The sequence below is a fragment of the Papaver somniferum genome, chromosome 3, assembly GCF_003573695.1.
Source record: "Papaver somniferum cultivar HN1 chromosome 3, ASM357369v1, whole genome shotgun sequence".
In the NCBI taxonomy this organism is placed as follows: domain Eukaryota; kingdom Viridiplantae; phylum Streptophyta; class Magnoliopsida; order Ranunculales; family Papaveraceae; genus Papaver; species Papaver somniferum.
The window spans coordinates 76,492,766-76,506,815 of record NC_039360.1 but is presented as its reverse complement, the minus strand read 5'-3'; the positions used below and the strand labels follow the sequence as shown (position 1 = coordinate 76,506,815).

The 14,050-nt window shown below is 36.9% G+C and overlaps 1 protein-coding gene and 1 pseudogene across 1 annotated transcript; both read left to right on the top strand.

Moving 5' to 3' along the window:
- The first annotated feature begins 3,032 nt into the window (after positions 1 to 3,032).
- LOC113356549 lies at positions 3,033 to 8,883 on the top strand. Its single transcript, XM_026599710.1, has 3 exons — positions 3,033 to 3,381; positions 3,475 to 3,685; positions 3,967 to 8,883. The coding sequence occupies exons 1-3, from the start codon at positions 3,190 to 3,192 to the stop codon at positions 5,571 to 5,573; spliced, it is 2,010 nt and encodes a 669-aa protein (XP_026455495.1). The 5' UTR covers positions 3,033 to 3,189; the 3' UTR covers positions 5,574 to 8,883.
- Positions 8,884 to 9,632: 749 nt separating this feature from the next.
- Positions 9,633 to 11,166, top strand: LOC113361385 (annotated as a pseudogene).
- Positions 11,167 to 14,050: the final 2,884 nt, after the last annotated feature.

Sequence of the window (14,050 nt, the reverse complement as noted above, 5' to 3'; positions counted from 1 at the left end):
ATTTTCTTTAATGGTGGGTTTGTTTGCAGAATTCACAATTTCCAGGAATTTATAATCCCACGGGATTACAAACTCTGGGACTCATGTAAATTCCTTGTATATTTGGTAACTCAGTTGAGATTCCTAGGATTCATAAATTTTTCTTGTGTTAAATTTCATGTATTGTTTGGCATTGCCCTAAGAATCTTAAAATTGTATATATATGAGATTTGGAGTAAAAAAAAAGTGGGTGCATAAATTTCCTGATAAGTTTCCCAGCAAATCTTAGGGGGGGAGGGGTCGGACTCCATATGGAGGATTTGCTTTGAAAGTGAATCCCTCGGAAACATAATTTCAGGGATTTGGGCAACCCAACATACCGAGGGAAACGTAATTCCACCAAATCCCATTGGCCCATAAACCCATCTTTAAAATTCTACATCCAAACCCACCATAAGTGTTTTATTTATGGATGAATTCCTTTTCCGTTTTGAACTATTTTACAAGAAACAAAACTTGTTATATAAAAAAGCCCAAACCTAACTTGATTTACGAGCAACCTTCTCTTATAAATATAACTCATAAATATGTTTTACAACAGTTAGAGAAGAGGCTACTATCCCGTTTTTTATTCACCATCTTCTCAATTTGGGGCGCGATATTTGCTCATGTAAATTCCTTGTATATTTGATAACTCGGTTGAGATTCCTAGAATTCATAAATTTTTCTTGTGTTAAATTTCATGTATTATTTGGCATTGCCCTAAGAATCTTAAAATTGTATATATATGGGATTTAGGCAACCAAACATACCGAGGGAAACGTAATTCCACCAAATCCCCTGGGCCCATAAATCCCATCTTTAAAATTCTACATCTAAACCCACCATAAGTGTATTATTTATGGATGAATTCCTTTTCCGTTTTGAACTATCTTACAAGAAACAAAACTTGTTGTATAAAAAATCCCAAACCTAACTTGATTTGCGAGCAACCTTCTCCTATAAATACAACTCATAAATTTGTTTTACAACAGTTAGAGAAGAGGCTACTATCCCGTTTTCTATTCACCATCTTCTCAATTTGGGCGCGATATTTGCTCATTTATTTTCCTTCCCAATCCTTGTTGCTGAAAGTTGGTTAGATTGTATTGTGCTGATATTATCTATACCGGGAAGTTCTATCTTAGACACGTCTCTGCTGATGTGGTATAGCATCTCTCGTTCTTGAGTCGTACTCGAGGACTATTGTGTTAAAGACAATTTGTTGAGTAAGTAGCTCTGCCCTCGTGTGTTAAAATTGTGGTTTTCAATTCAATCGATTTTTTCAGTAATGGTAGATTCATCTAACATTTGTTGTTTCATTGTTACCGGTTCAAACATGAACAAAGAAGGAAAAAGCAAATGAATCGTCACTACAGGCTATTGAAATATTACAGATTGGAATAGAAAACAAATAATTCAGTTATAAGAACTGACTTCTGTAAATGGAAAATGAAATAGTTAGCCAAAAAGAATGAAGCCTAGGTAAAAACGGTTACATATCCAATCAAGATGGATAAGTATGTAATCACAAGACCAGAAAAGGAATGAGACTGACTAACAATAATCAAAACAAATGCTCATCGAGGTATTCTTGTGCATCATTTTTCTCGGGGATGCGGTGTATGTACTCGTGTAGTATCATCCAGTTCACACATCTAAATTACATAGACGATCTACTTGAGCTAGATTCGAAAGATGTAACCATTGGATATTAAAAGGATGATAGTTGTGTACGGTGATGAATCACAAAAGAGTAGATGAATATAAGTTGCCCCTTGTTGTGTTTTATCAAAGGGCATCAACCGTCATATCATTCGCCCCCCTCTCTTTTTCTTTAAATCTCCAACGTCGGTTCCTTTTCCGTACTAAAAAATGTTCATTTATTCCAAACTTTTTCTCTCCACTATATTACTGGATGTCAACATCTACCTTCGTCTCCAAGTTTTCCACATAGAATCTGAGTGTCCATGTTTGCATCGGTAGTTGGTGGTTATTGTTATGCATATCATTATCGAATCGTGATATTCTACAGGGAGGGGCAATTGTTGCTTTTATTATTGAGCGTCAAGACTTGTATCGTAAATGATCCAAATTCTCAATTTTATGATACCACAAAATATTACTGGTGGAAAGACTTTAAGTTTGGATAATCCCTCAATATGGAGTTTTTTAATCGGTAAAGAATACAATGCTGACGAGTTACAAACTCAGGTCAATGATACCATTACCGATGACCTTGAATTGGTCTGATAACGATGTTTAAAGTTTAGGTTTAAGCCCATAGTGAAAAATTGGACAACCCCTCTCATACTGAGTTTCCCGTTCCACTTAGAATCGGAGATGACTTTTTTAATACGAAACCTCATGACATACTTTGTGGATAAATCCTCTTCTATATGATGATACATCATCACCTTTTTATCCACCCATGGGTCTTAGACTACTGCTCTCTCTTCTTTCGGTACTTTTTCTTTGTTTCGCAGTGATAAATAAAAAAAACAAGTACTGCACAGTATCCAAAATGATTCCTCCACCCTAAGATTTATGTATTCCGAAGTTTTACCCTTAAAAGAGCTCGTAATTCATAGATGTAGTGTTTAAATTGTACTCATCAAGATCTACGAATTTAGGTTTAGTACTTTGGTGCACAGGAAGCACTATAGAGTAGTGTACACAGATTCATTTTTAAGGGAGCATAAAGTATTAAACACTCTCTCAAGTCTAAAGTAGGTTGAATAACAGACCCACTGTTGCAGGTCTTCACGCATCCGTTAGACATTAAAAAGATGATAGTTGTATACGGTTATAAATCACTAAAGAGTAGGATATATAAATTGCACCAGGTTGTGTTTTATCAAAGGAATCTTAACCGTCATATCATTGGCTCTCCCTCTCTTTTACTTTAGTCTCCTAAGTCGTTTCCTTTTCCGTACAATAATGTTTAATAAAATCGAAAAGCATTTTGCTCCACTTTTTCTCTGCATTATAAACTGCAGAGGGGTTCCCTTTGTTCAGCATCAAAATCTACCTTCGTCTCGAAGTTTTCCACAGTGAAGCAGATTCTTCAGATATTAATCTTTCTCTCTGAGTATTCCAACTCTTTGTTTTGCTGTGTTTCAGTTTGTTTAAGTTGGTGGTTTACTTGCATGTGAATTTTGGAGGATAATAATGGCGATGACACCCAAAGAACACATAGAAAAGATAAGGAGAGTGAAGTTTTCGATAGGAGCTAAAGAAACAAATCATCTAACTGAAGATAGTTCTTTTTGCTCGGTAACTGAAGATCTTCACCAAGCAGTGAAGAATCTCTCTGCTGAACTTTATGCTAAAGATGTTCATTTCCTCATGGAGATCATTCAGGTACTTGTCTTCAGTTTAGCTTAATAGTTTTCAATCCCTTGAATATGATGTTTTTACAAATGATGATTGATTGACTGAATTTCCATTTGGCAGAATGCGGAAGATAACGAGTATCCAGAAGGAGTTAAACCTTCATTGGAGTTTGTAATGACTACTGCTGATATTACAGCTACTGGTGCCCCTGCAACTCTTTTGGTTTTCAACAATGAAAAGGGGTTTTCCTCAAAAAATATCAATTCTATCTGTAGTGTGGGGAATTCTACTAAGAAGGGCCATAGGCAGTGCGGTTACATCGGAGAGAAAGGTATTTTTACTATGGATTGTTTTAATGGTGCATTATCAGCTTATATTATCAATTTCATCTTTTCATGTCAAGATTGAAAATCATAATAGTTACGCGCAAAATATATTTGAAATTAAATGATCAGCAAGGAAACAGACTTACACCATAAGCCATAAGGCCTTGTGGTTAAGCTGGGAGGCATCCACAAAATGCACCGTAATTCACAATTTCTTTCTAATCTATAACATAATTTACCTGAAAAAATTTGGTTCTACTTTAACGGACGTATGTTTCTGTTGCAGGAATTGGTTTTAAGAGTGTGTTTCTGATCACTGCACAACCTTACATCTATAGTAATGGATATCAGATAATGTTCAGTGAACAACCATGTCCAGACTGCGGAGTAGGGTACATAGTGCCTCAATGGGTGGAGCATCCCACTGTTGCTGAAATACAGAAAACTTACGGGTCTGCTAAGTCTCTTCCCACCACAACCATCATTTTACCTTTAAAGCCGGATAAAGTTCATCCAGTGAAGCAACAACTCTCTAGCATACATCCTGAAGTGCTGTTATTTCTTTCTAAAATCAAAAGGCTTTCAGTTAGGGAAGCTAACAAGAATCCCAAGCTCAATACACTATGTGAAGTCTCAATCTCAAGCGAGACCGAATTCGTTTCTAGGAAGAATGTTGGTGCTGAGTCCTACACTCTTCATCTCTCAGCTGAGGAGAACACTACTTCAACTGAAGGAGAGTGTAGTTATTATATGTGGAGGCAAAGATTTCCCGTTAAGCAGGAATACAAAGTGGAAAGGAGAACGGAGGTTGAGGAATGGGTTATTACTCTGGCGTTTCCTTACTCGCAGCGTCTGAATAGAGGAATGACTTCTCCTGGTATCTATGCATTTCTGCCTACGGAGATGGTCACCAATTTTCCTTTTATCATCCAGGCTGATTTTGTTTTAGCATCATCCAGGGAAACTATTTTACTGGACAACAAATGGAACCAAGGGATTCTTGACTGTGTGCCCTTAGCTTTTACCAGCGCCTTCATTTCTCTTATCAAATCATCTGAAGCAGCTCCACTTTCTACTCTTTCGAGTATGTTTGAGTTCATACCTATAAAGCCTTCCTCGTACCCGAAGTTAGACACCCTAAGGGAGTCAATCAAAATGAAACTGATGGAAGAGAATATTATTCCTTCAGAATCCAACACCGAACAGAAGTTTTTCTACAAGCCTAGGGAAGTAGGAAGAATTCTGCCTGCATTTTGGACCATCTTGATGAACGCACAGAAGCAGGGCGTGAACTTGCATAATTTGTCTTCCCATGGAAAAAAAGCTCTCAGTTCAGCATTTGACAAGTCTAAGTATGATGACATACTGGAGTTTCTGGGAGTGAAAGGAATGGATAGTAAATGGTATGCCAGATGCATTCTGAGTTCCAATCTTGTAAACGGAGTCCGAGATGATTTGTACACAGAGATCCTTCACTTTCTGTCAGAATATTGGGGGTTCTTTATTAATACGAACATGAAGAACATACCTCTCTTGAAATACATTAACGAATATGAATCTGCGTCTTTCTGGAGCATAACCGAAGCAACAACACTGGGTAGGAAACTCTGTCTGTCAAAAGAATCTCGTCATACCTCTTGGCTTATTGTCTGGAACAACCTATTCCGATGTTCTCCAAAATGTTACTTTATGCCAGAATCTACTCAAGAGGCTTTGCAGTCATTTTCAAAGAGAGAGACAGTAAGGAATTGGCTTTTCAGTTTTGGTTTGAGTGGTTTGAGTATCTTTGAGTATGCAGATCTTCTCTTTGATTCCTTGAAGAGCGCTGGTAAAAATCATGTCATCAACTGCGCTTATTTCTTATATCAATCTTTGTCTCGTAACTATTTATAGGAAACTGAAGTTCAAAAATTATGCAAAAAGATGCCATTGGTTGATAAGTATGGTTGTGTTTCTACACAAAGAAATGGGGTACTGGTTCCTGCCATAGGTAGTAACTGGGTTAAATTGATCGGTTCAAATCCGTGGAGGCAAAGCGATTATGTTGAACTAAGCGAGGAATACTCCCATCCTGCTCGTTTTGTTGGTTCACATACAGAGGAGAAACAACTCATGGCATTTCTGACAAAATATGTTGGAGCTTCAGATATCCCCCACATATGTCCTCCTGATGAACATTTTCCAGCTGCTTATTCTCCTTTGACGAAAGAAAACACTTTTCTACTATTAGAATGGATTCAAAACCTCAGATATAGGAGAAATCTGGTCGAAGGGAATTTTTTGAGCTGCATCAAAGAAGGAAGTTGGTTAAGGACGTGTTTAGGTGGCTCAACGAGCTACAGACCTCCATCTCAGTCATTCCTTCTTACCAATGCCACGTCTGGGGGAAGCCTGCTGCAAAATGGGTCTGAGCTGGTTGATATTCCATTGGTTGACCAGCAGTTTTATGGTATTAGAATCAATCAGTACAAGGAAGAGCTGAAATCTATTGGCGTGATGTTCGAGTTTGGTGAAGCATGCAAATTTATGGGTAAGCGTCTCATGGCTGTTGCAGCTAACTCCAATTTAAAAAAGTCCAATGTGTTTTCGATACTTAGATTCATAAGGCTTTTGAGATAGAAGTATTTACCTCTGGATGACTTCATCAAGAGCATCAAAGATGGCAGCTGGTTAAGGACACGGAAAGGTGACTTGTCTCCAGTGGAGTCCATCTTATTTGATTCAGAATGGAAAGTTGCTGCACAAATAAGTAATCTTCCTCTAATCGATAATGATTATTATGGGGAGGATATTTCTGGCTTCAAGGAGGAGCTTGAGTTGCTAGGTGTGAAGGTAGGATTTAAGAAGAATTATCAGATTGTCGCAGACTTCTTCAGAATGCCTGCGTCACTTACAGTGGAAGCAACCTTTTTGATACTGGAATGTGTTCGCCATACCAACTCATCTACACTTGTGAACGTGCTTAAAAATCGAAAATGGTTAAACCCTGGTGCTTTAAAATCTCCAAGTGAATGTTTTCTTCATAATGCCGAATGGGGATGCCTTCTGAAGGTTTTTCATGGATTTCCATCAATTAGTGAAGAACATTACGGACCTTCTATAGTTTCTTATAAGGGCGAGTTAAAAGGACTTGGGGTTGTTGTAGATTTTGATGAAGCAGCCGAAGTTTTTGCTAGTCAGTTTAAGCAGCATGCATCTTCATCATCCATTACCAAGGAGAATGTGCTATCTTTTCTGTCATGTTACAGGCACCTTAAGAAAACCTTACCAATGGAAGTCAACAAGTGCTTACGTGAAGAGAAATGGTTGCAGACTCGTTTAGGCAGAAGATCCCCTAATCATTCTGTATTGTGTAATTCAGACTGGGAAACTCTCTCTCCGATTGTTTCACTTCCTTTAATTGATGACAGAGATAAAGGCTATGGCAGGGAGATTCTAGAATACAGGGAGGAGTTGAAGGCAATTGGAGTGGTTGCTGAATTCAGTTCAGGGATGCAGTTTGTGGTTGCTAGGCTCAATATTCCCTCTAATCCAAGTGTTATAGCTGCACCGAGCGTTCTTTCTCTTATGAATTGCATAAAGATTTTGTTGAAGGTGAACAAGGAGTTACCAAAAGAGTTCCTTAAACGTGTAGATAGAAGATGGTTGAAGACTAGTATGGGTTATACAGATCCGGGAAGTTGCTTGCTGTTTGATTCTAAATGGTCATCATTGTTGCAGCATGAGGATGGGCCTTTTATTGATGATGAGTTTTATTGTTCCAAAATTGCATTGTAGTCTAAAGAGCTCGAGGCCATAGGGGTCACAACAGACGTTCAGCGCGGATGTTCGTTGGTCGCCAGCCATTTAGAGTCTCATTCTCAGTTTACCGTCATTGCTCGGATCTACAAATGTTTGTGTCATTTCCACTGGGAGCCTCAAAAAGGAGATACTAAAGAGCCTATTCGGATCTTCATTCCAAATGGAAGCAACATGGGACGATGGGTTTGCCCGGAAGAATGTGTTCTCTATGACAAGGACAACTTATTTGGCTTGCAGTTGAATGTTTTAGAGAAGCACTATGAGAAGGACTTGCTCAATTATTTCTGCATTTATTTTGGTGTTCGTCAAAATCCTAATGCTGATGATTATTGCGAGCTTTGGAAAAAATGGGAAAGTACTAGGCAAAAGTTAACACCTGTGGAGTGCCGGGCTTTTTGGCTTTATATAGCTAAGTACTGGAACTTGAAGATACAGAAGCTTCTTTCTGAGAAGCTGTTGAAGTTGCCAGTGAGCAGTAAAGACTCGGCTGAGATTCTTTTATTGGACAAAGATGCGGTGTTAATTCCAGATGATTTGCAACTGCGAGATTGTTTAGAGAAGGCTTCTACCGATCCTTTATTTGTTTGGTATCCTAAGCCAAGTTTTCCTTGTGTGACTAAGAGTAAACTGAATGAAATATTTGCTAGTGTTGGTGCTCGGACGATTTCTGAATCTGTGAGCAAAGAAGGATCTTCATGCCTGGATACTGCAGAGCTCAGGGAAATCACTTCGAAAGGTGCATTTATCAAGAAAGGTCTTGTTAGAATCATACTTGCTTTTCTTGCAGATCCTGCTCTTGAAATTGACTTTGAGAAGAGGTGCCAGATGGTTACTTATCTTCTTGATCTCATGGTCTTTGAGACTGAAGAACCGATAACAGCAACTTACGGCCTAAAACTGTCTAGTGGTGGCATTTTAAAAGTTGTCAGCCGAATGATTCGTTGGGAGAGAGAGAACATGAAGCTCTTTACCCAAAAGATAGATGGATCTTCAGCTGGGCATAAGGAAAGTATTGCATATGCGACCTACTTTTCTGAAGTTATTGCCGAGGGACTTCTGTGGGAGAAGGCAGATCAAATCTCTGGTTTATGTGAACTGATCAAGTTGGGTTGGCTATTAGACTTTGAAGAGGAAGCGATTAGTTTCTTGTTAAAGTCCAAAAACTTGCAGCTTTGCTACGAGGATGAAGAGTTCCTGAAGTCTGCATTTGCACCAGAATAATTATCTTCAGTCAGTCATCCTAGTTATCCTTTTACTTGGCTTTGCGTTCTCTATTTAATGTTTTTAGTTGTTTAGACTGTGTTCCGTTTATGATTTTGGAGTAGTAAAACCATTGATATTGGTGTAAGAACACAACTGCTTGAAATTATTATGTTAGCTTTACCAAAGCTCATGTTATGAACTTTTGTGCTTCTAGTTCATGCCTTGATAGTGGTCCATATGCATTGTCCAAAATGAACTATCAAACAATATTGACCGTACAAAATTCTAACGAACGGGTCAAATATTATGCACACTGATTCACTAGTGATGCTTATCAAAGGCTTTAGTACTTTGCGTGGTAAACATGAGTTGATGAACATCATCCATGACGTTTTTCTTAATTTTTACATTTCTTAATAAAGTTTGATCGTTAAGAAACCTACCTAATCGGAGAAATTAGTAACTAGTAATAATAATATATTTCCATTTTGAAGTTTGAACTTTGAAGTGACTAATTATTCCACTGTACGTGAACCCCAAGTCCCAACCATTTAAGCACATTTTAGCTCCCCTCTAGTAGCATACCCAGTATTTAATAAACCAACAGACTTCAGTTTTTTGCTCCTCGAAATTGTTCTCGTTCTCCTCTTACTCTCTAATATACTTTGCCTGTCTGCTATTTATCAATCAATGTCTTCAATGACTTTTACATGGATTTCATCAGCTGTTCTCCTTTTACTAGCTTATATCTTCCATGCATACAAATCCAAATCCAAGCACAAACTAAATCCCTTACCTCCTGGTCCAAAAGGCCTTCCAGTTTTAGGTAACCTTCTCATGATAGGTAACTTCCCTCATCAAGATCTTCATCGTCTATCAACCCAATATGGTTCCATTTTTTACATGCGTCTAGGTTTCGTCCCAACCATTGTTGTTTCTACCCCTCAAGCAGCCGAGCTTTTCCTTAAAACTCATGATCTTACTTTCGCTGGTAGACCCTTTAGTTCAGCAGCTAAATATATTTCATACCAAAAAAACTTAACCATGGCCACATACGGTCCATATTGGCGTAAAATGCCAAAATTATGTACTTTGAAACTACTTACCAGAAAAGAATGAAAGCGGTTAGTAAGGTTTTTGATGGAATGTTGGAAAAGATTATCGACGAACACGTCAAGGTATTCGATAAGGATAACCAGAAAGATTTTGTCGATGTTATGTTGGCTTTTATGCTAGATAAAAAAGCTGATTTTTCTATTGATCGTTCCAGTATCAAAGCGATTGTATTGGTAAGTAATTTGTTTTATTACTACTATGCCAATTTCGCCTACTCATGTACAGGTTATAAATCTTTTTTTGATCGTTTAGTAGGTGCTGACGAGTTTTGAACTCAACAATTGATCGTATTATTTTATGCTTTTCATCCACATCTTTGGTAAAATAACTTGTAGGACAGCTGACGAGTTTTTAACTCAAGAATTGTTCATATTATTTTATGCTTTTCATTCACATCCTTGGTGAAATAATTTGTAGGACAGCGGACGGGTTTTGAACTCAATACTTGATCATATTATTTTATGCTTTTCACCCCTATCTTTGGTAAAATAATTTGTAGGAGAGCTTACGAGTTTTTAACTCAAGAGTTGTTCATATTATTTTATGCTTTTCATCCATATCTTTGGTAAAATAATTTATAGGACATGCTGGTGGGATCAATGGATACTTCATCAACTGCGGTTGAGTGGACAATATCGGCATTATTGGAGAATCCAAGGGTGATGAAGAAACTCCAAGAAGAGTTACAAAGAGTCGTCGGTTTAGACCGACTTGTGGATGAATCTGACTTACCAAACTTGGAATACTTAGATATATGGTTATTAAGGAAAGCATGAGACTCTATCCAGTTGCACCATTACTAGTTCCTCATGAAGCAATGGAAGACTCCATCGTCAATGATTTCTTCATACCCCAAACTTCTCGAATAATAATAAATAGTTGGGCAATTGGTCGTGACCCAGATTCATGGACAGATGCTGAAAAATTTGTCCCAGAAAGATTCATTGAGAACATGATTGATCTTCGCGGGCAAGATTTCCAACTCCTCCCATTCGGATCAGGCAGACGAGGTTGCCCTGGAATTCAGTTGGGTCTCTTAACGGTTCGACTGATTGTTGCTCAGTTGGCTCATTGTTTTGATTGGGAACTTCCAAATGGTATTTTCCCCGATGATCTAGATATGACAGAAGAATTTGGCCTCACAATGCCAAGAGCTAAGAATTTACTTGCTATTCCAAGGTATCATCTTCGCAATTAAATTGGCCATATTAATGTGTTGGCCTTTGTTGTAATAGTGCTTGGTGTTGGTTGATGCTTAGTTTGTGGCATTAATGGAAGCTGAGTTGATCTCTCTGATAAATAATCATTCATTGATGTTGTATCAGTAAGGGTTTAACGCACCAAAATAAGGAAGCTGAGTTTGACATTCTTCAAAATGCCATCACGTTTTTGGATAAAATTAATATTTTATTCATTCTAATTAGGTTCAGGCACAGAGTGCCTTGACATTAAACTTACAATCCAAGGAGAGAAATCATTATACTCCTCTAGACATAGTTTGTGTGACCTAACTTTTTTTGAAATGACATCTGTAAGGAGATTGCCATCCCTTCTAACAAAATAAATTTTCCAGTTACTAAAAGAACTTAAAATAGTTTTGATCTCACTGATGATCTTATTATTTTCCTATCTGACATGAATGTTGTCAGTGGTAACTAAATTAACTACTACTTCTGCATCAGCTATTAGATGAAAGCCGTCTACCTTCAAACTTGTGATCCATTTTAAAGCTTTCAGCATTGCCATGCACTCTCCTGCTTCAGCATCTATCACTCAAGCTGCATAGGTGTCTTTGACCCCAACATGTTATCATGCAACAGAAAAAAAACACCTAGGATAGATCTGGTGCCAATATCATTAGTAAAGTGATCAAATGATAGATCTACATAAATTTTAATCATCCTAGGATCTTCTTGTATGACAACTGACTTAGTAATGAGTGAATTTTCAGTTGCATTTCACTACTCCATATTTTGCGTTTAGTGAACTTTTATTTCAGTCACTAAATGGGGTTGTAACATAAATTAGCCGTTACGAAAAGGGATGTAACAAATTTTCGTAACGAACATGTTGCCGTCACTAATCTGGGGTTGTAACGGCTTTCGTAACCGAAACAAGGCCGTTACGAAATGAAAATTCGTAACCAAGGTCAGACCGTTTCTAAATTTTTACTAGAGTTACAAATATATTGACTAAGTCTACGTTGACCGACTTCAGTTTTCTTGTAAAATTGTAGTAACCTGGAATTTGCCGTTATTACTAAATTTTTACTAGGATTACTAATAGTTTGACCAGGTCAACGTTGACCAACTCCTACTATCCTGGTAAAAATTTAGTAACACGCTACAAATAATTTTTATCTTAAACTTGATTTAAACCAGAATAATTATCTTTCGTCCTCCTAGTTATCCTTTTACTTTGCTTTGCGTTCTCTATTTGATGTTTTAGTTGTTTAGACTGTGTTGTGTTCCGTTTATGATTTTCGAGTAATAAAACCATTGATATTGGTGTAAGAACACAACTACTTGAAACTATAATGTTAGCTTTACCAAAGCTCATGTTATGAACTTTTGTGCTTCTACTTGCTGCATATGTAGCTTGCATTTGCATTATCTTTAATTATTTTTATCTTGAACTAGATTTGAACCTGCTGATACCATGCCAAAGAGCGTTATTAATTTGTAACATCAACGGATTACATAGTTCCCAATTTGTTATCCAAAAATGCTAGGTAAACCTAGTATTTGCCCAAATATGGGTAGGTGTAGCACTCCTCTTAGGATCGTTTACCCAAGAGATTTGCTGCCAGATACACACTTTACGAGGATTATTACTATTTCAACGGTAAATAACACGGTCTCACTGGTACTTTGCTCTTAGAGCTTCTCCAATGAAATGTATGTGAAGATAAATGTCTAAGTCCACATAGAATAGACATTCATTTTCCATAAAATTCTTCTCCAACCCAATTTCTTAAATGAATGTGAGGATGGCATGGCTTAATTTTTGTTAGACATTGTCAAGGTGAATGTCAAGTTTTAGACATTCACCTTGACAATGTCAAGCTATCCTAGTAAGCTTTTCTTAACTAAAATAAATTCCAATATACTAAATAACCATTTTTAGTTATAATAAAATCTTAAAATTACTAAAATTAAAATCTACATTTAATTAAAAAAAAAGTCACAACCAACACTATTGGAGATGAATTATTTTTTCACCCTAAATTGAAGTTAACATTGGGATGAGGATGTCTTGTTTGTTGTTCCACCTAGGAAACACATACAACACCATTGGAGAAGCTCTTAGAGCATCTCCAACAGAAGGTGTAAAAAATCCTATGTGACTTTTTAATTTAGTCCTTTTATTTATGGGGTCTACACATAGAGTAAATATATGACCTCACATCTAAAAACCATCTCCAACAGTAAAGAAATTTTTAAGAAATATAGTGAAAAATATGACGTAGAGGTGGAGCCGGAGGTGTAAATAACACTTTCTTGAACACCTTCATATTTAGTAATTGGTCCCTCCTAATTTGTAGATCCCTACTGTTGGAGATGGATTTATGCCAAATGGGGGTCTAAAATCCTATGTGTCACTTAAAAAAACAATATTCACCTTCTGTTGGAAATGCTCTTAGGGAAGCTGGCGCCGACAACTACGAATAATATATATATATTTGCATTTGTCCAAAATGAAGTAATAGTGACCATACAAAAGTCTAATGAGGGTCAAAATATTATGCATACTGATTCACTAATGATGAATACTATCAAAAGCTTTTACTCCCTCCGTCCCACCATTAAGTGACCTAGTTCAAGTTTGCACAATTTTTAAGGTAAGCAAGGGGAAATGTATTTTTAAGCACTTTTTACAATTATACTCTTATGAATAATAAATAGTGAAATTTTGAAATGATTTATTTCTCAAACTACACCGCGGATGTTCGCAAACTTCGTACCATTGAAAAACATTTTAAAACACCTACTTAACGAATATAAACATGACTATCAAATTATGCATATTTCTTATATTTCTTATAATCAATTGAAAGGATAATTTTAGAAATATCTCCTTGTTTAGTGATATAGGTCACTTAATGGTGGGACAAAATCTAAAAGTAACTAGGTCACTTATTAGTGGGACGGAGGGAATGGTACTTTGCGTGGTAAACATGAGTTGGTGAACATCATCTGTGACGTTTTTCTTAATTTTAACTTTTCTTATTAAAGTTTGATCGTTAAGAA

What these genes read in the sequence shown, in the direction of transcription:
- LOC113356549 (XM_026599710.1), top strand. Translation starts at nt 3,190, where the DNA reads ATGGCGATGACACCCAAAGAACACATAGAAAAGATAAGGAGAGTGAAG. An exon ending in TCCTCATGGAGATCATTCAG is followed by an intron (nt 3,382 to 3,474) that starts GTACTTGTCTTC and finishes TCCATTTGGCAG; the next exon opens with AATGCGGAAGATAACGAGTA. An exon ending in CGGTTACATCGGAGAGAAAG is followed by an intron (nt 3,686 to 3,966) that starts GTATTTTTACTA and finishes TTTCTGTTGCAG; the next exon opens with GAATTGGTTTTAAGAGTGTG.